This window comes from Mustela lutreola, chromosome 7 (genome assembly GCF_030435805.1).
Source record: "Mustela lutreola isolate mMusLut2 chromosome 7, mMusLut2.pri, whole genome shotgun sequence".
NCBI lineage: Eukaryota > Metazoa > Chordata > Mammalia > Carnivora > Mustelidae > Mustela > Mustela lutreola.
In genome coordinates this window covers 58140508-58168204 of record NC_081296.1, presented here as the reverse complement: position 1 = coordinate 58168204, position 27697 = coordinate 58140508, and the positions used below count along the sequence as shown (strand labels likewise).

At 36.2% G+C, this 27697-nt stretch overlaps 2 protein-coding genes across 2 annotated transcripts; both read right to left on the bottom strand.

The window, feature by feature from the left end:
- Nucleotides 1-8313: 8313 nt before the first annotated feature.
- On the bottom strand, nucleotides 8314-9240 carry LOC131835255 (olfactory receptor 4N4C). Its single transcript, XM_059179614.1, has one exon. It carries the CDS (start codon nucleotides 9238-9240, stop codon nucleotides 8314-8316), a length of 927 nt encoding a protein of 308 aa, XP_059035597.1.
- Nucleotides 9241-25735: 16495 nt separating this feature from the next.
- On the bottom strand, nucleotides 25736-26677 carry LOC131835253 (olfactory receptor 4M1). The gene has a single exon (XM_059179613.1). It carries the CDS (start codon nucleotides 26675-26677, stop codon nucleotides 25736-25738), a length of 942 nt encoding a protein of 313 aa, XP_059035596.1.
- Between the last annotated feature and the right edge of the window lie 1020 nt (nucleotides 26678-27697).

Here is a 27697-nt window from a genome sequence, read left to right as displayed (position 1 = left end):
TGTCTTGTGTGGACCTGAAAAGTATTTGTGTTCCTCATTGTAGAGTGCAATACTCTATAAATAGCAACTAGATTACATTGTTTAGTGTTGTTCAATTCTTCCATACCTCTACTGGTTTTTTATCACATGTCCTACAAATTTTAAAAAAATGTTATTAAAATCTCAGTCTATGCTTTTGTGTTCTCCACTTCTTTATTTATATATGTCTGTATTCATGCATAAATTGTTTAAGTTCTTTTACTATAAGAATCATATTTAAGATTATATGTCTTGATGAATTGATATTTTTATCACTATGAAATTATTTTATAAATACGGATTAACTTTAGGTCCATGAAGTTTACTTTGTTATTAACACAACCATACCATGACATGGTTAATGCTTACATGGCATATTGGGTTCTCCAGAGAAACAGAACCAGTAGGATAGATACATAATTAAGAGAAAGAAAGCAAGGGGGAGAGAAGGAAAGAGGGAAGTGGTTTATTATAATGATTTGGTTCGTGTGATTATGGAAGTGAGGAAGTTCTATAATCTTCCATCTGCTAAATGAAGACCCAGGAAAGCCAGTCATGTCATTCAGTCCAAGTTCAAAGATCTGAGAACTTGGGTAGCTGGTGGCATAATTTCCAGTCCAAGAATTAGAAGAGATGAAATGAAATGTATCAGCTCAATCAATGAAGCAAGGAAGAAAAGAGAAAATTTCTGCACCCTCTGCCTTTTTTGCTATTCAGGCCCTCAGTGGATTAAATGATCCTCACCCACGTTGTGAAAGGCAATCTACTTTACTGAGTCCACCAATTCAAATAGTAATCTCATGATAACACTATTTCAGATACACCAGAAATATTGTTTAATCTGAAGATGCATAGCCAGTTGACACATAAAATTAAACATCACCTGTGGTATCATTCTCCACCCACATACTTAAAGCATATCTGTGATTTTATATTTAAGAATTGATATCTTATATCTTGTAAACAGTATATACTTGAATCTCGTTCTTTCATACAGTCTGAAAATGTTTTTTAATTTGTATGTCGTCCATTTATATTTGATTTCATTATATTTTGTCCCATTATTCTCCATTCCTTTGCATTTTTTGCCTTCTTTTAGATTGAATATTTTTTTAAAATTTTTTTATTTTTTATAAACATATATTTTTATCCCCAGGGGTACAGGTCTGTGAATTACCAGGTTTACACACTTCACAGCACTCACCAAATAATATTCCATTTTCTCTCCTGTGAAGACGTTATTAGATATAATGTCTCTGCGTATTACTTTTTTGTGTGTGGATGCTCTAGTGATTACAATATTCATCTGTAGCTTACCAATCACTCCAAATTGTTATTCAAGGATACTTCATGAAGACTGTATTTTACTATATATATTATATCTTTTATCCTCATTTAAGTCTTCTGTGCTATTATTGTCATATATTTTACTTCTTTATGTTATAAGCCCCATAATACCTTATTTTTTTAGGCAGATAATTATCTTACAAAGTAAATAATACAAGGTAAAAATGGACTTTTGCCATTTTTACACACTGATTTGCCATTTCCAGATCTTTTCATTCTTCCTCATTAATTCAGATTTCCATCTTCCGTATTTTCCTGTTGACATGAAGAATTTCCTTTGGCATGATTTTTTATGTAGGTCTTCTGGCAACAAATTCCCAGCTTTTATGAATATTAAAATGCATATTGAACCTTTCTTTTCAAAGTTTATTTTCACTAGATATGGAATTCTAGCCTCACAGTTTGTTTTTCTTTAAGAATTTTAAATACTGCATTTCACTGAGATGTTGTCCATTGTTTCTGAAAATGTCAACTATCATTCTTGCCACTCCTCTGAACTGGTTTTGTTGTTGTTTGTTTGTTTTTTGTTTTTCCTGCTCTGCTTTTAAGATTTTCTTCTCAGGGGTGCATGGGTGTTAAGCATCTGACTCTTGATTTTGGCTCAGATCATGATCTCATGGTTGTGGAATTCAACCCTGGGCAGGCTCTGTGCTCAGTGTGGAGTCTGCTTGGGATTATATCTCTCTCCCTCTTCCATCACCTCTTCCTGCCCATGTGTTCTCTCTTTCTCAAAATAAACTAAAGTGAAATCTTAAAAAAAAAATCTTTTCATATTTGGTTAGCACCTATTATACTGTGGTCTTATTTGTATTTATACTGCTTGGATTTTGCTGAGTTTCATAGTATCTGGGATAATGTTTTTATGAATTCTTGGCAGTTAATTCTGGTCCTTGTCCCATTCTTTTTCTCCTCTTCTGGAATCCCAATTACATATATATTTTACCATTTGATCTTGCCCCAAAGTATATTAATACTATTAATATTTTTAATCTTTTATCTCTAATTCAGCTTGGATTATTTCTAATAGCCTGTCCTCACCATCTTTGGTCATTCTGTATGAATTGTCCACAGTTTTGGTCATTCATCCCATATAAAGCATTTCCTTGAATTTCAAAACTTGTTATTTTCAAATCTAGCATATCCATTAATATTTAGAGTTCATACTTCTCTACCAAAATCCTCATCTACTTATTCATTTATCACTTATTTGATATATTTATAGTAGTTTTCTAAAGTCCTTGTCTGATAATTATATCATCTGGTAGTTTTTGTCTATAAATATTTTTCTATTTTGAGATACTCTTCCTTGTTTTATTTTCTTGGCATAGCTCTTAATTTTTTTATTATATTCCTAATACTTCCAATACTTCAATATTAAATGGAAAATGAATAATAGTATTTAATTTTATTTTATTTTGCTTAGTTCTTCAGAAAGTTCAATCCTTTTCCTCTGTCCAAAAGTTAGAATGAGGGGGACACCTGGGTGGCTCAGTCAGTTAAGTGTCTGCCTTTGCTTCAGGTGAGGATCCTGGGGTCCTAGGATTGAGTCCCACATCAGTCTCCTTGCTCACCAGGGATCCTGCTTCTCCCTCTCTCTCTGCTTGCAGCTCCCCCTACTTATATGCTCGCTCTCTCTCTATCTATCTCTCTGACAAATAAAACAAACTGAGGGTTCTGGAGGGGGAGAGTGGGCTATGGGGTGAGCCTGGTGGTGGGTATTATGGAGGGCATGTTTTGCATGGAGCACTAGGCATGGTGCATAAACAATGAATTTTGGAACACTGAAAAAATTAAATTAAAATGAAAAATAAAAATAAAAAGAAGTTAGAATGAGGATATGATCTTCAGATTCCTTCTTAGGAACTGGGTCTAGTTGAACTGGGGCTTAGAATAATCTTTAATTAAACTGAAATTAGCTCAGATTAGTTTTACTTCAAATATCTGCCAATTGCCAGCAAGATCTTTTATCTTGCTGATACATGGAGCTAGAAGGAGTTTGAGTCACACTTCAGATATTATTTCTTTCCCTTATGAATGATTCAACTCTAAAGATATCAAGATAAAGAGTCATATTGATATGAATACACTAATCGTAGGAGATCTTAACACGCCTCTCTCAGAATTAGATCATCGAAGCAGAAAATCAATATAGAAACAAGAGCATTGAATGACATTGGGCCAGATGGACCTCATAGATATATACAGAACATTCCACCCTAAAACAACAGAATACTCATTCTTCTCAAGTGCACTCAGAACCTTCTCCAGAATTGACCACATACTGGGTCACAAATCAGGACTCAACCGATACCAAAACACTGAGATTATTCCCTGCATATTCTCAGATCACAATGCTTTGAAACTGGAGCTCAATCACAAGGAAAAGTTCAGAAGGAACTCAAACACCTGGAAGCTAAAGACCACCTTGCTTAAGAATGCTTGGATCAACCAGGAGATCAAAGAAGAACTGAAACAATTCATGGAAACCAATGAGAATGAAGACACTTTGGTCCAAAACCTATGGGATTCAGCAAAGGCGGTCCTAAGGGGAAAATACATAGCCATCCAAGCCTCCCTCAAAAAAATTGAAAAATCCAGAACACACCAGCTGTCTCTACACCTTAAAGAACTGGAGAATCAACAACAAATCAAACCAATTCCATACATAAGAAGGGAAATAATCAAGATTAGAGCTGAGATCAATGAGGTAGAAACCAGAGATACAGTAGAACGTATCAATAAAACTAGAAGCTGGTTTTTTGAAAGAATCAATAAGATCGATAAACCATTGGAGACACTAATCCAAAAGAAAAGAGAGAAAGCCCAAATTCATAAAATTATGAATGAAAAGGGAGAGATCACAACTAACACCAAGGAAGTAGAAACAATCATCAGAAGTTATTATCAACAGTTATATGCTAATAAGCTGAGCAACCTAGATGAAATGGATGCATTCCAGGAAAAATATAAACTATCAAAATTGAACCAGAAAGAAATCGACAACCTGAATAGACCGATATCTAATAACGAGATTGAAGCAGTGATCAAAAATCTCCCAAAAAACAAAAGCCCAGGACCTGTCAGATTCCCTGAGGAATTCTACCAAACCTTCAAAGAAGAAATAACACCTATTCTCCTGAAGCTGTTTCAAAAAATTGAAGCATAAGGAAAACTTCCAGACTCCATGAAGCCAGTATTACCCTGATCCCCAAACCAGGCAAAGACCCTACCAAAAAGGAGAATTTTAGACCAATATCACTGATGAATATGGATGCTGAGATTCTCAACAAGATCCTAGCCAACAGGATCCAATAGCACATTAAAAAGATTATCCAACATGATCGGTGGGATTCATCCCTGGGCTACAAGGATGGTTCAACATTCGCAAATCAATCAATGTGATACAACAAATTAATATGAGAAGAGAGAAGAACCACATGGTCCTCTCAATTGATGCAGAAAAAGCATTTGACAAAATCCAGCATCTGTTCCTGATCAAAATGCTTCAAAGTATAGGAATAGAGGTAACATTCCTGAACCTCATCAAATCTATCTATGAAAGACCCACAGCAAATATCATCCTCAATGGGAAAAAGCTTGCAGCCTTCCCATTGAGATCAGGAACAAGACAAGGATGCCCACTCTCACCACTCTTGTTCAACATAGTATTAGAAGTCCTAGCAACAGCAATCAGACAACAAAGGGAAATAAAAGGTATCAAAATTGGTAATGAAGAAGTCAAACTCTCTCTCTTTGCAGATGACATGATTCTTTATATGGAAAACCCAAAAGACTCCACCCCCAAACTACTAGAACTCATACAGCAATTCAGCAACGTGGCAGGATACAAAGTCAATGTGCAGAAATCAGTGGCTTTCTTATACAGTAACAATGAAAATACAGAAAGGGAAATTAGAGAATCAATTCCATTTACTATAGCACCAAAAACCATAAGATACCTGAGAATAAACCTAACAAAAGAGGTAAAGGATCTGTACTCAAGGAACTACAGAACACTCATGAAAGAAATTGAAGAAGACACAAAAAGATGGAAGACCATTCCATGCTCTTGGATTGGAAGAATAAACATTGTTAAAATGTCTATACTGCCTAGAGTAATCTATACTTTAAATGCCATTCTAATCAAAATTCCACTGGTATTTTTTCAAAGAGCTGGAGCAAATAATCCTAAAATTTGTATGGAATCAGAAGAGACCCCAAATCGCTAAGGAACTGTTGAAAAACAAAAATAAAGCTGGCGGCATCATGTTACCCGATTTCAAGCTTTATTACAAAGCTGTGATCACCAAGACAGCATGGTACTGGCATAAAAACAGACACATAGACCAGTGGAACAGAGTAGAGAGCCCAGATATGGACCCTCAACTCTATGGGCAAATAATCTTCGACAAAACAGGAAAAAATATACAGTGGAAAAAAGACAGTCTCTTCAATAAATGGTGCTGGGAAAACTTGGCAGCTATATGTAAAGAATGAAACTCGACCATTCTCTTACACTATACACAAAGATAAACTCAAAATAGATAAAAGACCTCAACGTGAGACAGGAATCCATCAGAATCCTAGAGGAGAACATAGGCAGTAATCTCTTCGATATAGATATCAATACCTAAGCACTGAGTAATGGCTGAGAATATACAAATTCCCTCTGATTTTCATTTCTTTCTCCACTCTCCCTTTTCTGAGCAATTACTGGTATAGGTGTCAGTGGTTATTGGGGGAGAAGTTTATAAAAGTAGGCTATTTATTTTTGTGTTTGGAGCCTTTTCAAATACCAGTCTGTCCACAGCTTAGAGCTTTTTCCTCATCTCTACCAAATATCTCAGTCTATGGTAGAATCACTTCTCCATGTACCTGTATCCAGCCCAGATGACTTGTCTACAGATAGAAAAACTGCCATAACTATTTGCTCATCTAGATGGGCTTTGTCTCACTCTGGATCTCAGTAATAAGGCTTCCTTGCTTTATCCACTCTTTAGAAGCCTCATAGAAACGTATAATTTTTATTTTGTACTTTTCTGTTGCTGGTAATTCATGAGCAACATTCTTTTACAAGCTAACCACAATCAATGCTCTCTATTCTCATGACCTGTTTTTGAGAATAAAATTACAAGCATTTTACATTTTTCCTTTGTTAATTAACTATTAATTTCTTTTTTTAAAAAGATTTTATTTATTTATTTATCAGAGAGAGAGAGAGAAGGAGCACACACAAGCAGGCAGAGGCAGAGAGAGAAGCAGGCTCCCCGCTGAGCAAGGAGCCTGATGCAGGACTTGATCCCAGGATGCCAGGATCATGACCTGAGCCGAAGGCAGTGGCCCAACTGGCTGAGCCACCCAGGTGTCCCTTAACTATTATTTTCAATTGCCCATTTCCAGTTGTCTTCTTGGTATATAATTGCTGTATATTCATTTATTGAAGATTCTTGGGTATTAAATAAATTAATCTTTTATCATTTTATAATTTTTAGTTAATAATTTTTATGCATGGTTGCTCCCTTATACCATTCTGGAGTAGGGAGGAATTCAATTCTATTTCCATACAAGCCTCTATAAATAAGGAGAAAATAATTTGCATATCCTTATGTGACAGGCAGATTTTTCCAGTTTTTTACATTTTACCTACACATATATTTTAACATATCAAATATAAGTATTTTTCTTTTCACTTACTATTTTTATATCATACTTCCCTGGCCTTTCTCACTTTCAAAATTATAAAACTATTATCCTACATTTTACCACTATTATTGCCATTGTTTTGTTTTCCAATAAAGCTGAAAACATACAAACAGATTCCTCTAGGACCTTTGCATCTAGGGTTCCAAAATCTGACTACCAAATGTACTTATGTAAAACTTGAATTTAGAAAAAATTGGAGAGAAAGCAGTAACTTTAAAGGTATCCTCTGTCATGCTCCTGTTCCCAGACTATGGTTAATTGATATAGTCTTTCAGTTAGTAGCTGGCAAAATGGCTTCTTGTTTCCCTATTCCCCTGATTATTTCAGAGGTAGATCACTTGGCACATTAGTTTTATACTGTTTTACTAGAAGTCATATCTGGATATCCATAATAAAAAATAGTCTTCTATCCCTTAAAAGATTTTATAAGTATCTAATTTCCCACACTAAACCCCATTATATTTAAAATAACTAAAGTAGTTTATGTAATCTCTAATAGAGTCTATCGTACCAAATAACTATCATTATCATAATGAATGAAATCAATTGAGGGCAAGGTTTAACATACAGGGAGGATTTATAAACAACCATTAGTAATAATCACGAAACTCTGAAAAAAAAATGAAATAATTTAATGACATTTTTTCTATAAAATCGATTATTTTCCTTTCTTTCCCATTTACCAAACTGGGGTGGGGGAGGAATATACCTATCAATTGAGATATATATAGATATCTATAGATATATAGATATATATAGATATATTATATATATGGAGAGAGAGGCTTTTTTCCAAAAATGTCTTCAGAATAACATTTGTCTCTTGACGGTGTTTTGCAGCTTACTGATCTCTGCCCAGAATCTTGATGTTGCTCTAAACCATAGAAGAAAATATTGTGGATGAGTAACTCTCCTGCTTAAAATATTAACATGTATTCTTACAGCAATTGGAATAGAACTCCTTATCTCAACCTAAAATACCTTAGTGATTTGATCCTTAGAGTGACATATATTTTCCCCTAAGTCTCACAATTTTTCATCATACTCCAAATGAGAAACACTCAGGTATTTCTTTAGTATTCTTTATGCATACCAAGCCTATTCCCTAATTATGCATAACTCTCCTTCATTGCCTATAAAAGTACCTGACAAATAAGAGGTACTCAGTGAAAAACCATATTTGTTAAATGAATGTTTGATTTACAGCAAGAATTTCCTCTTCCTACTTTCTGTTATTAAATCCATTCAGCAGACCACATGCCGACTCAATAACCTCCTCATGGAAGTTTTCACTTCCTGGTTGCGAAGGGTATAAATCATAGGATTCATTAATGGAAAGATCACAGTATGGAAGAAGGAAACTACCTTGTCAGCTGGCAAGGCCCTGAATGGGCGAGTGTAGATGAAGATAGCAGGTCCAAACATGAGAAGTATAATAATAACATGAGTGGTGCATGTGGACAGTGCTCTGCTCTTCCCTTCAGAAGTAGACCCACGTATATGACAGAGAATGACTGCATAGGAAGATAAAAGCCCCAGGAAGCACAGGAGGGTCATCAGACCACTGTTGAAGACCATCAGAAGTTCCACCACAAAAGTGTCTGTGCAGGCCAGCTTGATGACTTGTGGCACATCACAGAAGAAGTTATCCAGTTGGTTTGGGCCACAGAAGGGCAAGCGGAGGATGAGGGCCACCTGGATAATGGAGTGGATGAAGCCTCCAAGCCACAGAGCCAACAGCAAGGCATAGCAGGCTCTAGGGTTCATGACAGTTGAATAGTGTAAAGGCCGACAGATGGCAATGTAGCGGTCAAAGGCCATCACAACAAGGAGTAATCCTTCCCCTCCTCCAAGGAAGTGCAAGAAAAAGAGCTGAGTGATGCAACCCCTGTAGGAGATTACCTTTTTCTCAGAAACAAAGTCCACCAGCATCCTGGGAGCTACAATGAAGGAATAGGATGCATCCAGGAAGGCCAAGTTACCCAGAAAGAAGTAGAGGGGAGCTGTGAGCCCAGGGTCTGATCTGATGGTGAGGATGATGAGGAAATTGCCAGGAAGGATGATGAGATAGAAAATTAAAATTAACACAAAGACCAGGAGCTGAATATCTCGAGACTGTGTCAGACCAAGAAGGATGAATTCTTTCACCACTGTGCTGTTATCATTTTCCATCTCCTCTGCCTACAGAACACCAGGAAGTAGAGAGTTTATCTTCATCTCTTGTGTCTATATCACAGTTCTTTTCAAACTAAAACAGCATGTGCCACATCTGTTATACCATCACTTCCCCACAGCCTAAGAAATCTTTCCTACCCATTATTCTTCTATATTTCTATCTGTCAACACCCTGGTTTGAAGCCACACTCTTCTGCTTCTTCAGTTCTGTGCTTCTATTTAACTATTCTCTCATGTGGGACTATGAAATGCCCCTGCCGTGGACTTGTTTATGATTTGCACAAGGCAAAAGAAAATGTCTCTGACTGAGAAAAATCTTAAATTCAGTTATCAAGATCTTCAGGTTTTTATTTGAATGGTAGTTGAGGTGGGGATTGGTGGGGGGGAGCAAAGAGGACTGGCTGAATTCTTTAAGGTGAAAGAAATGTTCCATATCTTGACAATAATGGTTACAAGTGTCGGTTCATTCACAAAATTTACTAAACTATCCAGAAATTGTTACATTTACTATATGCAAATTATACCTTAGGAATGATGACTTTAAAAAGTCCTACTTATTTGAAATATTTCCTTTTCCTCTGAATAATATCAACCCACCTATGTGGTCTATGGTTTAAATTTATTAAATATAAAATTCTGGTCATTCTGGAGAAATTAAGATCTGTGGCTTATCTGCACAGTGGCCTTTAAATTGGGAATGTGGTCACTCAACATGCATAATTTAGTGGCATCAAAATAATAATAATAGAAATTCTATACATGCATTATTATATCCCATTCTTTGAAGTTCTATTTTTGAAATTTTTATACTTTACATAGAGTCATGGTGTGATTGAATGTAATATATACAAATAAAATGTAAATATTGCTTGTGCATGCTCTTTATTGCTGAAATGAAAACTTAAAAAGTTTGAAGACTTTTGAACTAGAGCAAAATATTAGTGATTTAAAACATATTTCACAGGGGCACCTGGGTGGCACAGTCAGTTAAGCTTCTGACTCTTGGTTTCTGCTCCAGACAAGATCTCAGGGTCATGAGATTAAGCTTTGCATCAGACTCAGCACTCAGTGGAGTCTTCTTGAGATTCTCCCTCCATCTCATCCTCTGCCCCTCCCATTCACCCTCTCTCTGTCTCTATCAAGTAAATAAATCTTAAAAAAAAAAAGTATTGGGTGCCTGGGTGGCTCAGTGGTTAAGCCACTGCCTTCGGCTCAGGTCATGATCTCAGTGTCCCACATTGGGCTCTCTGCTCAGCAGGGAGCCTGCTTCCCTCTCACTCTCTCTACCTGCCTCTCTGCCTGCTTGTGATCTCTCTCTGTCAAATAAATAAACAAAATCTTTAAAAAAAAAAAAAACAGTATTTCACATGCTTTCAGTTACATAGTGCACCTGTTTTTAAATATTGTTGTGGAATATGGAGTGTGGAAAGGAGGGTAAGAAGGATCCAATAACTAAATGTAACATGAGACAGAATGAAAGAGGGAAAGAAGGAAGAGAAAAGTGATAAAATCCCAAATCAAGAAACCAATGGAAATTTTTACAACAGCACATCTATTCAAAACATAAAAATACCTGTTTTTGTGTCTAAACCTAAATAGATTAATTAGTAACAGAGGTTTCCATGTATAGTCTAAATTGGAAATTATGAAAGAGATAATTTAATCACAAAGGCACATATATAGACAAACACATTGTTTCCTAAGCAAAACTAAGCACAAAAATGTACAAATGGCACCACCCAAATCAGTTTTCTTCCTTTCTTTTGTCTTTTCTTTTTTTGTTCTTTCCCTTTTCCTTCCTTCCTTCCTTTCTCTTTCTTTGTTTCTCTTTTTTTCTTTCTTTTTCTTATCTCTCCTTACTCCCACCCTTCCTCTCTTCCTTCCTCTTCTACTTAAGCATTCATTGGCTTCAATATTTATCATTCCTTCTGTTCAGAAAGGTGCTGTTAGAAAAATGAATCAGAAATCCCTCTCTACTTAACTCCCAAGTAGTGTGTAGATGCACACTATTATGTTCTGGTTATTTCATAGTTTTTCAAACACTGATGCTGTCTTTAAGACATCAAAAAGGAGGGGTGGAGTTCACCTGGGTGGCTCAGTTGGTTAAGCATCTGCCTTTGGTTCAGATCATGATCCCAGAGTCCTGGGATTGAGCCCTGCCCTGCATCAAAATCCCTTTAAAAAAAGAGAGAGAGAGAAAACTTTAAGTACCTCTAAGGTTAAAGTTTGCAGGTTCTTCCACTGTATCTTGTGTTTTGTTTTCAATGACAAGCTTCTGTTATTAACTCTTTAACAGATGGGATTCATTATCCTCTAACATCCCTCACTTCTCTCAGTTACTATGTGATAGGTAAATTTAATACTAAGTATTAACATATCCAAGACAATTAATATTTTACCAAAGGTTTTGTATATCCACAATAAATTTTAAATACTGAGAATAACTAGATATATATTATTGTGAACAAATAAAAGGTGTTGTTGTATCACTCAATACATAACTCCTATATTAGTCTAATTATACTATAATTCTGACATTACATTCCATGACAGTAAATGTTTCACCAGAAGACAGTAATATGTTTCCATTTATTCCTTATTTCTATTCTTCATTAATATAAAGATAAAAACATTTACTTCTCTAGCAGTCCAACACTACTCTTACACAGCAGAATCACCTTCTACTGGGAAGAACAGTTACTAATTATCTTACCTTTATTCTTAACTATCTCTTCTCACATAGGAGCCTCTCACACATTGATATATACAGCCAATTTGTGATGTAATGGAGAAAGTACTTTGGGAATTTGAAGGCTAACCAAGCTATAGAATGCTTTCAGTGGGAATTATTAGAATGCCAACAAGATACAATCAAAGATTAGACTTGAGACTTGTTAGGTACAAATGTTCAAATACAAATAAGTTAAACAGACACTATGCCACTTCTGGGATTTATAAAATCAACATTCCATCAGTGACAGAAACAATGGGAATACAAGCATATTTATTAGGTTTCAGAAAGGAAATTATTTCATTTTTTATATTGCAATTCAAAAAGAGAAAAATGGTATAACTGATAGAAAATCATTGCCAAATCTAGATAAAAAATATTGTGGTCAAGTAGGTGGTAAATATGTTGGATTCAACATATTTCTGGTTATAAAAAGATAGGCAAAGGCAAAATAAATGATGCTCACAAAATGTCCTTTACATAGTCCTTCCACATAGAGGATGTTCTCCCAAGTAGATCCTATTATACCCTTGGTATTTGTTGTTTCTATGTTATACATAATTGTCTCCTATGCTCTCCTAAAGCAATGATGAAAAACTATTTCTTTTTAATTAAATATTAAACAGAAAAAATAACTAAAAATCATGTAGTATAAGGCAACATAATTTAAATTTTAGATAATTTTCTTTTAAAGAGAAATATTTTAAGTTATTTTAAAAATTTAAATACTATGGGTTGCATGGAGCACTGGGTGTGGTGCAAAAACAATGAATACAGTTATGCTGAAAAGAAAAAAAATTAATGTGACAAGGAGCAGGAGGAAAAAAAATTAAATACTAAACATAAAATGTTTTCTAAAGAATACAGTGCACAATCAAAGACATTTCATCATCATACAATCATAGTAGGACTTCAACACCCCAGTTACATCAATGGACATATCATCCCAACAGAAAATCAACAAGGAAAACAGTAGTTTTGAGTGGCATACTGGACCAGATGGATTTAACAGACATCTTCAGAACATTCCATCCTAAAACAGCAGAATACACATTCTTTTCAAGTGCACACAGAACATTCTCCAGAATAGACACATATCAGGCAACAAAACAAGTCTCAACAAATACAAAAGAATCAGTCATAGCATGTATATTTTCTGACCAAAATACTATAAAACTAGAAATCAACCACAAGAAAAAATCTGGAAAGAAGACAAATACATGGAGATTAAATTATATGCTAATAAGGGATGGGTCAACCAAGAAATCGGAGAAGAAATCACAAATTATATGGTAATAAATGAAAATGAAAATGCAACTGCACAAAATAGCAGCAAAGTGGTTTTAAGAGGGAAGTTTATAGCAATACAGGCCTATCTCAAGAAGTAAGAAAAATCTCAAACAACCTACTGTCACACCTAAAGGACCTAGAGAAAGAACAGCAAACGAAACCCAAATCCAGCAAAAGAATGGAAGTAACAAAGATTAGAGCAGAAACAAATGATACAGAAACTGGAAAAAAAAAAAAGAACATCAATGAAACCAGGAGTTAGTTATTTGAAAACATAATCAAAATTGATAAACCTCTAGCCAAACTGATCAAAGAGAGAGGGAGGGAGAGAGAGAGAGAGAGAAAGGACCCAAGTAAATAAAATCACTAATGAAGAAGAGAAATAACAACCAACACCACAGAAATACAAAGGATTGTAACAGAATGGTATGAAAACCCATATGCCAACAAACTGGACAACTTAAAAGAAATGGATGAATTCTTAAAAACATATAATGCACCAAAATTAAAGCAGGAAGGAATAGAAAATTTAAACATTACCAACAATGAAATTAAATCAGTAATTAAAAAACTACCCACCCACCCACAACCCCCCCCCCCCAAAAAAAAGTCCAGGACCAGGCAGCTTCACAGACAAATTCTAACAAAAATTTAAAGAAGAGTTAATACCTATTCTTCTCCATTCCAAAAAATAGACGAGGAAGAAAACTTCCAAAATCCTTCTGTGAGGCCAAACACCAAAACTAGATAAAGATACCATAAAAAGAATTCCAGGCCAATATCTCTCATGAATATGCAAAAACCCTCAACAAAATTTTAGCAAACCGAATTCAACAACACATTTTTAAAAATCATACACCACAATCAAGTGGGATTCATGCTCAGGATTCAAGGATGGTTTAATATTCACAAAACAATCAGCATGATATGTCACATCACAAGAGAAAGGGTGAAAAACACTTGATAGACAGGAATCCATCAAAATCCTAAGGGAGAACACAGGCAGCAACCTCTTGGACCTTGGCTGCAGCATCTTCTTGCTAGACACATCTCCACAGACAAGTGAAATAAAAGCAAAAGTGAACTGTTGGGACTTCATCAAGATATAAGCACTTGGTGTGGTACATAATGCATTCTGGAATATGAAAAAAAAATAAATTAAGATGTTAAAAATTTTTTAAAAGTAAAAATCGTATAGTTTTACATTTTAAAAAATTAAAAAAAAAAGATAAAAGGCTTTTGCACAGTAAAGGAAACAGTCAACAAAACTAAAAGGCTGCTTACAAAATGGAAGAAGATATCTGCAAATGTCCTATCAGATAAAGGGCTGCTATCCAAGATCTCCAAAGAACTTACCAAACTGAACACCTAAAGAACAAGTAATCCAATAAAGAAATGGACAGAAAACATGAACAGACATTTCTCCAAAGAAGACATACAAATGGCTAGCAGGCATATGAAAAAGTACTCAAAAATCACTTGGCATCAGGAAAATACAAATCAAAGCCACAATAAGATACCACCTCATACCTGTCACAACAGCTAAAATTAACACCCCTGGAAACAATAAATGTTGGTGAGGATGTGGAGAAAGAGGAACCCTCTTACACTATGGGTAGGAATGCGAACTAGTGGAGGCACTTTAGAAAATGATGTAGAGGTTCCTCAAAAAGTTAAAATAGAACTGCCATGTGACCTAGCAAGTGCACTATTAGATATTTATCCAAAGGATACAAAAATGCTGATAGAAAAGGGCATATGTTCCCCGATGTTTATAGCAGCATTATCAACAAAAGCCAAATTATGGAAAGAGTCCAAATGCCCATCTACTGATGAATGGATAAAGAAGATATATATATCATATACATATGATATATAATATATATATGTGTGTGTGTGTGATAGCACATACATATGTGGATGTATGTGTATATATATGTATGTATGTGTGTGTGTGTGATATATATACATATATCTTGTATACACACACACACACACATACACACACAGGAATATACTCAGGCAGCAATGAGAATGAAATCTTGCCATTTGTAACAAATGAATGAAAATAGAGTGTATTATGTTAAATGAAATGTCAGTCAGAGAAAGACAAATACCATATGATTTCACTCTTATGTGGAATTTAAGAAAGAAGACAGATGGGGGCACCTGAATGGCTCAGTTGGTTAAATGTGTGACTCTTGAGTTCAGCTCAGGTCATGATCTCAAGGTCCTGGGATCAAACCTCACTATGGGCTCCCTCTCTGCTGTCTCCCTCTCCCTCTGCCTCTCCCCCTGCTTGTTCTCTCTGTGTGTCTCTCAAATAAATAAATCTTATTTTAAAAAAAGATGAACATAAGGGGAGGGAAGAAAAAAATAGAATAAGATGAAAACAGAGAGGAAGGCAAACCATAAGAGACTCTTAACATTGTTTAGAGAATAAACTGAAGGTTGCTGGAAAGGAGGTGGGTAGGGTAATGATCTAAATGGGTGATGCATATTAAGAACAGCATTTGTTGTGATGAGCAATGGGTGTTATATGATGAATCACTAAATTTTACTCCTGAAGGCAATACTATACCATATGTTAATAAATTTAAATCTAAATTTTAAAAAAGCAAGGTCCATATATGTGGACCCATGTAGTTTCAACAAGTGTTGTTCAAGAGTCAACTGTATAATTTTATAAGATATATCTTAAAGTAATGGAAATTATAATGTACCTAAGAAAAAAATCTAATAAATAATTGGTTTCCTTTCAAAAAAAAAAAAAAGAAAAGAAACAAACAAACAGTAAAATATGGGCAGAAATCTCCCCATCTTAGAGTATGCTATAGTCTATTATCACTAAAGACTAAGATGTGAGGTGTTTTTCATAACCATATATAGACATAATGAGTGACCTTTCCTCCTAATGTTTGAAACAACACTCATAATTAACCTGATGGTCTAAACTAGTAATCAGAAAAAGGGGTGCCTGGGTGGTCAAGCATCTGCTTTGGGCTCAGGTCATGATCTTGGAGTCCCCGGAAACATGTCAAGATGTCAAGCTCTCTGCTCAGTGAGGAGTTTGCTTCTCTCTCTCCCTCAGCTCCTCCTCCACTGCTTGCGCTCCCTCTCTCTCTTTCACTTACTCTCTCTCTCAAATAGATAAATAAATAGATAAATAAAATCATATATATATGTATATATATATATACAAACACACACACACACACACACACACACACACACACACACACACACACAGAGTCCTTTGAATGGAGACTTCTTATTCTGCTGGGAAAAATTTATCATTTTAAATAATCTTAGAAACAAAAAATCATGAACCAGTTTCCCTTATAGAGTCAGCAATGTGGCACCAAACATGGCAAAAAAAGGTTCCTGTTCCTGGGGACTTTACATTCAAATGCATGGAGAAGACATTAAACAAACACACCAGGAAGGAAATAATCTGATAGTGGTGAGTGCTATGCTGGAAAGGGTTTGGGGAAGAGGCTGCTGTGCTAGGTGAGGTAGCCAGAGAGAGCCTTTCTGAACAGGTGACCTTTCAACAGATATCTGAATGTCTAGAATAATCCCACTATGTGAATATTTAAAGAAAGAGCTGGTAGAAGACCATGAAGCAGGAAGAAGATGGTGCACTAAGAAGCAGAAAGGAGGACAAAGAAAGGCCACTGTTGCAAAAGAGTGGCCAAATAGGAAAAAAAAAAATAGGCAAGAGAGAGAAGAAGGCCCAGAGATAGATCAAATGTCAACTGATCATCATTCTATTTGAGATATTATAAACATTTAAAATATTATTCTGGTTACAAGTAAAGAATCGGTTTAGAAGGCAAGAATGAAAGCAAGAGGACCATTTAGGGAGCATTTGAAGTACCATAGACAAGAGAGGATGGTAGGTTAGGCTAGGAGGTGGAACAAGAGATAGAGGTAAAATTGAATACCAAGGATATATTTTGGAGAAAATGTCAAGGGGACTTATTGATGGACTGGATATGAGAGATGAAGAAGCAAAGATAACTCCTGAGATTTTGAATGGCATAACTGGGTGGATGGCTGTATAACTTACAAATATGGAGATAACTGGAAAAGATAAGGGTTAGAAATCAGACATTCGGCTTTAAACATTTTATTTTTTTCCTTTTAAAAATAAATAATATACTCATGTTTCAAAAATAAAAATTAAAAAATAACTTATACAATGAGAAATTTCCTTCACAATTCGGTCCTTCATTTGTCCATTTTGCCCCCCACACACATCTCCCCTTGTCCTCCATGTTACTTGTTATGCTCCACAAATAGGTGAAACCATATGATAATTGACTCTCTCTGCTTGACTTATTTCACTCAGCATAATCTCTTCCAGTCCTGTCCATGTTGCTACAAAAGTTGAGTATTCGTCCTTTCTGATGGAGGCATAATACTCCATAGTGTATATGGACCACATCTTCCTTATCCATTCATCTGTTGAAGGGCATCGTGGTTCTTTCCACGGTTTGGCAACCGTGGCCATTGCTGCTATAAACATTGGAGTACAGATGTCCCTTCTTTTAACTACATCTGTATCTTTGGGGTAAATAACCAGGAGTGCAATGGCAGGGTCACAGGGAAGTTCTATTTTTAATTTCTTGAGGAATCTCCACACTGTTCTCCAAAGTGGCTGCACCAACTTGCATTCCCACCAACAGTGTAAGACGGTTCCCCTTTCTCCACATCCTCTCCAACACATGTTGTTTCCTGTTTTGCTAATTTTGGCCATTCTAACCGGTGTAAGGTGACATCACAATGTAGTTTTAACTTGAGTCTCCCTGACAGCTAGTGATGAAGAACATTTTTTCGTGTGTCTGATAGCCATTTGTATGTCTTTATTGGAGAAGTCTCTGTTCATATCTTCTGCCCATTTTTTGATATGATTGTTTTGTATGTGTTGAGATTGAGGAGTTCATTATAGATCCTGGATATCAACCTTTTGTCTGTACTGTCATTTGCAAATATCTTCTCCCATTCCATGGATTTCCCCTTTGTTTTCTTGACTGTTTCCTTTGCTGTGCAAAAGCTTTGGATTTTGATGAAGTCCCAAAAGTTCATCTTCGCTTTTGTTTCCTTTGCCTTTGGAGACATATCTTGAAAGAAGTTGCTGTGGCTGATATCGAAGGGATTACTGCCTATGTTCCCCTCTAGGATTCTCATGGATTCCTGTCTCACATTGAGGTCTTCTATCCATTTTGAGTTTATCTTTGTGTACGGTGTAAGAGAATGGTCAAGTTTCATTCTTCTACATATAACTGTCCAGTTTTCCCAGCACCATTTATTAAAGAGACTGTCTTTTTTCCACTGTATATTTTTTCCTGTTTTGTCGAAGATTATTTGACCATAGAGTTGAGGGTCCATATCTGGGCTATCTACTCTGTTCCACTGGTCTATGTGTCTGTTTTTATGCCAGTGCCATGCTGTCTTGGTGATCACAGCTTTGTAGTAAAGCTTGAAATCAGGTAACGTGATGCCCCCCATTTTATTTTTGTTTTTCAGTATTTCCTTAGCAATATAGGGTCTCTTATGATTTCATACAAATTTTTGGATTATTTGCTCCAGCTCTTTGAAGAATACTGGTGGAATTTTGATCAGAATGGCATTAAAAGTATAGATTGCTCTAGGCAGTATAGACATCTTAACATGTTTATTCTTCCAATCCAAGAGCATGGAATGGTCTTCCATCTATTTGTGTCTTCTTCAATTTCTATCATGAGTGTTCTATAGTTCCTTGAATACAGATCCTTTACCTCTTTGGTTAGGTGTATTCCCAGGTATCTTATGGTTCTTGGTGCTGTTGTAAATGGAATCTATTCTCTAATTTCCCTTTCTGTATTTTCATTTTTAGTGTATAAGAAAGCCACTGATTTCTGCACATTGACTTTGTATCCTGCCACATTGCTGAATTGTTGTATGAGTTTTAGTAGTTTGGGGGTGGAGTCTTTTGGGTTTTCCATATAAAGAATCATGTCATCTGCAAAGAGAGAGAGTTTGACGACTTCTTTACCAATTTGGATACCTTTTATTTCCCTTTGTTGTCTGATTGCTGTTGCTAGGACTTCTAATACTATGTTGAACAAGAGTGGTGAGAGTGGGCATCCTGTTCATGTTCCTGATCTCAACGGGAAGGCTGCAAGCTTTTTCTCATTGAGGATGATATTTGCTGTGGGTCTTTCATAGATAGATTTGATGAAGTTCAGGAATGTTCCCTCTATCCCTGTACTTTGAAGCGTTTTAATCAGGAACAGATGCTGGATTTTGTCAAATGCTTTTTCTGCATCAATTGAGAGGACCATGTGGTGCTGGGAAAACTGGACAGCTATATAGAAGAATGAAACTCAACCATTCTCTTATACCATATACAAAGATAAACTCGAAATGGATAAAAGACCTCAACGTGAGACAGGAATCCATCATAACCCTAGAGGGGAACATAGGCAGTAACCTCTTCGATATCAGCCACAGCAACTTCTTTCAAGATATGTCTCCAAAGGCAAAGGAAACAAAGTGAAGATGAAATTTTGGGACTTCATCAAAATCAAAAGCTTCTGCACAGCAAAGGAAACAGTCAAGAAAACAAAGAGGCAACCCACGGAATGGGAGAAGATATTTGCAAATGACGATACAGACAAAAGGTTGATATCCAGGATCTATAATGAACTCCTCAAACTCAACACACACAAAACGGACAATCATATCCAAAAATGGCACAATATATGAACAGACACTTCTCCAATGAAGACATACAAATGGCTATGAGACACATTAAAAAATGTTCATCATCCCTAGCCATCAGGGAGATTCAAATTAAAACCCCATTGAGATATCACCTTACACCATTTAGAATGGCCAAAATTAGCAAGACAGGAAACAACATGTGTTGGAGAGGATGTGGAGAAAAGGGAACCCTCCTACACTGTTGGTGGGAATGCAAGTTGGTGCAGCCACTTTGGACAAAAGTATGGAGATTCCTCAAGAAATTAAAAATAGGGGCGCCTGGGTGGCTCAGTGGGTTAAGCCGCTGCCTTCGGCTCAGGTCATGATCTCAGGGTCCTGGGATCGAGTCCCGCATCGGGCTCTCTGCTCAGCAGGGAGCCTGCTTCCCTCTCTCTCTCTCTCTGCCTGCCTCTCCATCTACTTGTGATTTCTCTCTGTCAAATGAATAAATAAAATCTTTAAAAAAAAAAAGAAATTAAAAATAGATCTTCCCTATGACCCTGCCATTGCACTACTGGGTATTTACCCCAAAGATACAGATGTAGTGAAAAGAAGGGACATCTGTACCCCCAATGTTTATAGTAGCAATAGCCACGGTCGTCAAACTGTGGAAAGAACCAAGATGCCCTTCAACAGACGAATGGATAAGGAAGATGTGGTCCATAGACACTATGGAGTATTATGCGTCCATCAGAAAGGATGAATACCCAACTTTTGTAGCAACATGGACGGGACTGGAAGAGATTATGCTGAGTGAAATAAGTCAAGCAGAGAGAGTCAATTATCCTATGGTTTCACCTATTTGTGGAGCATAGCAAATAGCATGGAGGACAAGGGGAGATGGAGAGAAGAAGGGAGTTGAGGGAAATTGGAAGGGGAGGTGAACCATGGGAGACTATGGACTCTGAAAAACAATCTGAGGGTTTTGAAGGGGCGGGGGGTGGGAGGTTGTGGGAACCTGGTTTTGGCTATTAGAGAGGGCATGGATTGCATGGAGCACTGGGTGTGGTACAAAAACAATAAATACTGTTATGATGAAGAAAATTTTTTAAAAAATAGAACACTGAGGAATCTTCAGCAAAAGGACAAAACAGGATAGTAATATACTTCTGAGCAGAGAGAGAAAAGAATGAGGTTAAGGGGCATATAGCATAATCAAAGGAAATGGTAATACACTTATTTTTTAATGTTATAGGTGTGCCTGGATTTATATTACTATAATTTCTTTTTTTTAATTTTCTACTTCAATTCAATATTGTTAACATATAGTATATTACTAGTTTCACAGATAGAATTTAATTTTACAGATAGAATTTAGTTTCACAGAATCATTAAATTCATCAGTTCTATATAACATCCATTGCTCATTACATCAAGTGCCCTCCTTAATGACCATCACCCAGTTATCCCATATCCCCACCCACTTCCCCTCAACTAACCATTAGTTTGTTTTCTATAGTTAGGAGTCTCTCTGTTTTTATCTTGTTTTTCTTTCCCTTCCCCTATATTCATGTGTTTTATTTCTTAAATTCCATATTTGAGTGAAACCATATGGTATACATTTTTCTTGGACTGACTTATTTTGCTTACCATAATGTCCTCTAGTTCCATCCACACTGTTGCATATGGCAAGACTTCATTCTCTTTGATGGCTGCGTATGCACGTGTGTGTGTATGCACACACATACATATATACATACATATATATACATACATACATACATACATACAACATACATACATACATACCACATCTCCTTTATTCATTCATCTGTCAATGGACATCTGGGCTCTGACCATATTTTGGCTGTTATGGACATTGCTGCTATAAACACTGGAGTGCATGTGCCACTTTGAATCAGTGTGTTTGTATCTTTTGAATAAATACCAAGTAGTGTAATTGCTGGGCCATAGGGTAGCCCTATTTTTAACTTTTTGAGGAACCTCCGTACTGTTTTCCAGAGTGGCTGCACCAGTTTGCATTCCTACCAACAGTGTAAGAAGGTTCCCCTTTCTGCACATCCTCACCAACATCTGTTGTTTCCTGGGTTGTTAATTTTAGCCATTGTGACAGGTAAGAGGTGGTATCTCATTGTGGTTTTGATTTCCCTGATGCTGAGTGATGTTGAGAATTTGTTCATGTGTCTGCTAGCCATTTGTATGTCTTTGTTGGAGAAATGTCTGTTAATGTCTTCTGCCCATTTCTTGACTGGATTTTTAGGTTTTTTTTTTTTTTGGTATTGAATTTGGAAAATTCTTTATAGATTTTGGATACTAGCCCTTTGTTTGATATGTCATTTGCAAATATAGTCTCCCATTCTGCCAGTTCCCTTTTAGTTTTGTTGACTGTTTCCTTTGCTCCACAAATGTTTTTATAATAATTAGAGCAGAAATCAATAATAGAGAAATTTTAAAAAAGAACAGATCAATGAGATTAGGAGCTGGATCTTTGAAAGGCTTAGTATGTCTTTAATAAGACTAATAATTAATAAGTTAATTAATAATTAAGACTAATAACCCCCTAGCCAGAATTACCAAAAGGAAAAGAGAAAGGACTCAAATAAATAAAATTATGAATGGATGAGGAGAAATCATAACCAACACCAAAAAATATAAGAGAATATTATGAGGAATTACATGCCAATAAATTGGGCAATCTATAAGAAATGGATAAATTCCTAGAAGCATATAAACAACCATAACTGAAACTTTAAGGAACAAATAGAAAACCTGAACAGACCCAAAACCAGCAAAGAAATTGAAGTAATAATCAAAAATCTCCCAACAATGAGAGTGCAGGACCAGGACCTAATGGCTTCCCAGGGGAACTCTACCAGATATTTCAAGAATAATACCTGGTCTTCTGAAATAGAAGGTAATAGGGAGGAAATAGGAGGGAAAACTTCCAAATTCATTCTTGGAGGCCAGTATTGCCTTGATCCCAAAACCAGACAAAGGCCATTCTCAAAGGAGAATTACAGACCAATATCCCTGATGAACATGGATACAAAAATATATTATTATAATTTCTATGCTTAGCATATCTTTTAATAGTTAATAAGATTTCATAAATTGCGGGGAAGTCCTATAACAAAACTTTATTTAGGGGAGTAAAAAAGTGGGAGAAAGTTTATCTTTTTTTTAAGATTTTATTTATTTATTTGACAGAGAAATCACAAGTAGGCAGAGGGGCAGGCAGAGAAAGAGGGGGAATCAGGCTCCTCACTGAGCAGAGGGCCTGATGCGTCACTCTATCCCAGGACCCTGAGATCATGGCCTGAGCCAAAGGCAGAGGCTTTAACCCACTAGGCGCCCCAAGAAAGTTTATATAGTCGCTTCCTATGTCATTTCTAGAAGCCAAAGTCTATTAAAGTTGTTATTACTTGTGGAGCATAAGGAATAACACAAAGGACATTGGAAGATGGAGAGAAGTGAGATGGGGGAAATCAGAGGGGGATTAAAACCATGAGAGACTATGGACTCTGAGAAACAAACTGAGGGTTTTTTTTTGGGGGGGGGGACAGGTGAGCCTGGTGGTGTGTATTATGGAGGGTATGTATTGCATGCAGCACTGGGTGTGGTGCATAAACAATGAATTTTGGATCACTGAGAAGAAATAAAATAAAATGGAAAAAAGTTGTAATTAAATAATTAAAGTATAAGTCATAGAAAGTAAATTAAAGACAAAAATTTTAATCACTACAATCTGAGTTGAAGAAGAGAAAAGAAAGGTATATACTATTTTTATCTTTGCTCATACAATGGACTTAATAGATATTACCTAAAGATTCCAGAAATGGTTTTATTATATGATATAAATAAAAACCCTGGGGGTGCCTGGGTGGCTCAGTGGGTTAAAGCCTCTGCCTTTGGCTCAGGTCATGATCCCAGGCTCCTGGGATCGAGCCCCATGTCAGGCTCTCTGCTTTCCGGGGGCCTGCTTCCTCCTCTGTCTCTCTCTGCCTGCCACTTGTGATTTCTCTCTCTCTATCAAATAAGTAAAATCTTAAGATAAATAAATAAATACATAATCCTCAGTTTGTTTTGTGAGATTAAGAGTCACTTATGGTTTGTCTCCCTCCCAATCCCATCTTGTTTCATTTATTCTTCTACCCACTTAAGCCTCCATGTTGCATCACCACTTCCTCATATCAGGGAGATCATATGATAGTTGTCTTTCTCTGCTTGACTTATTTCGCTAAGCATGATACGCTCTAGTTCCATCCATGTTGTTGCAAATGGCAAGATTTCATTTCTTTTGATGGCTGCATAGTATTCCATTGGATTATGGACATTGGGGAGGGTATGTGATTTGGTGAGTGCTGTGAAGTGTGTAAACCTGGTGATTCACAGACCTGGGGATAAAAATATATGTATATAAAAAATATATGTTTATAAAAAATAAAAAATAAAAAAATAAAAAAAAAAAAATAAAAAAAAAAAATAAAATAAAATAAATAAATAAATACAAACCCTGGAAATTTGCTGTCTGATGAAGGATACATGACAAAATGTATAGAAGAATCTGGCTATTTCAGATACAGAGAAATTACAATAAGGAAACTAAAATCTAGAAACATAAATCATTTTTATTATGTATGTATATATCTTTTGTATTGTAGATTTTTTTCATGCTCTATTGTAAAATATTAGAGAAGTCTAATTCATTTCCAGACCATGAAAATTCAACTTAAAATTCAGGAATCATAATTTCAATCTGTATATTTGGGTTCTTAGAAGAGAAGTCACTCTAGCTTTGAAGATGAAAGAGGATCATTCAAGAGAAAAAAAATCCCAAAGCAAAGAATAAACTTGATGCATCATCATTTTATCCTGTGTACCTGAGGTTATCATCATTCATTTATATTTTTTCATTTCTGATGCTCACAGATATCTGTTCCCCTCAAAATCTAATCATATTATGTTATCGAAGAAAACATAAGACTAAAGCTCAGAACACACAAAATGCTCTTGCTCTTTGATGGACAGAATCCTGGTTTTGAAATTGAAAGTTAATTTAAGCAAATAAATTTGTGTGGACTCAAATATTTTAATCTATCTTTTATTTTCTGAAGCAAAGTCAGTAATTGGGTTCTTAGTGTCAGGGAATAGTAAATTGATCTCTACTAAATAATTCACTAATGGATTATGAGAACCAGTACATCCAGGTCCCTTTCATATGTACTTAAAAAAATGGTTTAATAGGAAAGAATTTTGGATTATAGGGCTACAAAAACAACACCCTACTAACATAATTTTAACATGAGAAACAATTAGAAAATAGAGAAAACACACAAAATTGATAAAGGAGATAATAATGTTTAAAAATCACATTGCTAAATGTCTGTGAATTCCAGTCAAACTAGAATCCCTTTCCTCCAAGTCTGCTTTCACACTGAAGGATGTAAGTAGAGACTAGCTATAAACACCACTACTTGGCTGGAAACTTCCTCTGGAATGTGAATGGGGCTCATGTAATAAACAAACTCTACTATGAATTCATAAAAATTGCTTCTAGGATGTGACAAAATCTTGAGTTCTGTGACCGATACTTATCTCTATCTTAATTTTTTTGTTGTTTTTTCACCAAATAGAGGGAAAAATTTGGTGAGATTTAAGAACTCAGATGAAAAGAGGTAGTGAAGGTGTTATTACTGCTGCAAATGCTTCCTACTTTAGGACAATGACCCTTGAAAGATTATTGAATATGCCACTTATCTTTCACTTCCCTTTGCATAAAATATATCTGTTGACCAACTTCCTCATGGCTGTCTTTACTTCCTTATTTCTCAAGGTGTAGATAATGGGATTAAGTAAAGGGAATATCACAGTATGGAACACAGACACCACCTTATCTAGGGAAAAAGAGTCAAAGGGTCGAGCATAAATGTAGATGGAAGGCCCAAACATAAACACCACAATTGTGATGTGGGAATAGCAGGTGGACATAGCCCGGCTGGTACTCTCACCTGAGCCTGAGTGTTTCTTCAGCATTGCCAGGAGGAAGGCATAGGACATTAGGAGAGCAATGAAACATACCACAGAGATCAGACCACTGCTAAAAATCATCACTAACTCCTCTGTGAAGGTATTGGTACAGGCGATACGGACTACCTGCGTGATGTCACAGAAGTAACTGTCTAACTCATTGGGCCCACAGAAGGGAAGTCGAACAATGAGAGCTACTTGTATTATAGAATGAATAAATCCCCCCAGCCAGGAGAGAGCCACCAGGATACAGCAGAGACGTCGATTCATGATGGTAGCATAGTGGAGAGGGCGGCAGATAGCAGCATAGCGGTCAAAGGCCATTACTGTGAGCAGGAACATCTCGGAGGCCCCAACGAAGTGCAAGAAGAAGAGCTGTGTAATGCACCCACCAAAGGAAATTCTTTTCCTTTCCACAAAGAAGTCTACGAGCATTTTAGGGGCTGTGATGGAGGAGTACCAAATGTCAAGGAAGGCCAGATTAGCCAACAGGAAATACATGGGTGAGGTCAGATGAGGGTCAAGCCTGATGGTACAAATAATAAGAATATTTCCTGGAAGGATGAACAGATAGAAGGATAAAAATATAACAAATAGGACTAGCTGTACCTCTCGAGTCTGGGATAGGCCAGTGAGAACAAATTCTGTCAGCCTTGTGTAATTCGCCAGTTCCATTTCTTCACTTGTTTTTAATAATATGGCTATAAAAGAAAAATTACAATTATCCCAAATAGGATTGAAATAGATTTATTTTACTGCTGTTGAAATCATCAGATTGATCTGTGTCATTAAGGAACTGTATTAAGATACATTTAATTGTCCCATTTGATACCTGATAAGCCAAGACAGGGAAAGATTGAGTGATGACATGAAAAATTAGAAACATTGAAGCCATATGACATATGTCACATATCTGAAACCAAAATCTCAATCTATTAATGTTATTAATTTTGTATTAATCTATTTTTTTATGAAACTCAGCAGAGCAGTAATGCTTTCCCTATATACCTACCTTAGTAAGCAGTATGAGAGAAGCTAAATGGTAGACTGGTAACAAGAAAATCTAGTTATTTCTAGATTTTTTGTTGATGTTAAGAAATCTAGCCAACTTGGAAATTTATGCTGTTGTCTAACGTTGGGCACACTGATCTGGCAGTATTTTCAGTTTAATCTTTCATAAAGATCTCAGGGCTTCATGTATGGTGGTGAATGGACATTTTTTCCTTAACCAAATCTTATATAGCTTAATCCTTGGCAATAGGCAAGCAGCCACAATATGCAACAACACAGGGTCATATATGAAAATCCCTCAGGCTCTGACCAGATGCCATTATTCCACTGATCATGCAGTTTATCTACTGTTCCAGGAAGGTAGGAAGAAGATATTGTGATCTGAGAAATGGGTATGCTTGCCACCCAGGCTGACCCATTCTGTCACTTCAAGGTGTGAGAATAAAATTATTGCTAAAGTTTTCCTCAAGTCCTAGTATTGAACATACCAACATACCACTATTAGATACAACAAAACCATCAAATAAAAATAAGATAATCAGGGCGCCTGGATGGCTCAGTGGGTTAAAGCCTCTGCTTTTGGCTCAGATCATGATCCCAGAGTCCTGGGATCGAGTCCCACATTGGGCTCTCTGCTCTGCAGGGAGCCTGCTTTCCTTCCTCTCTCTCTCTGCCTGCCTTTCT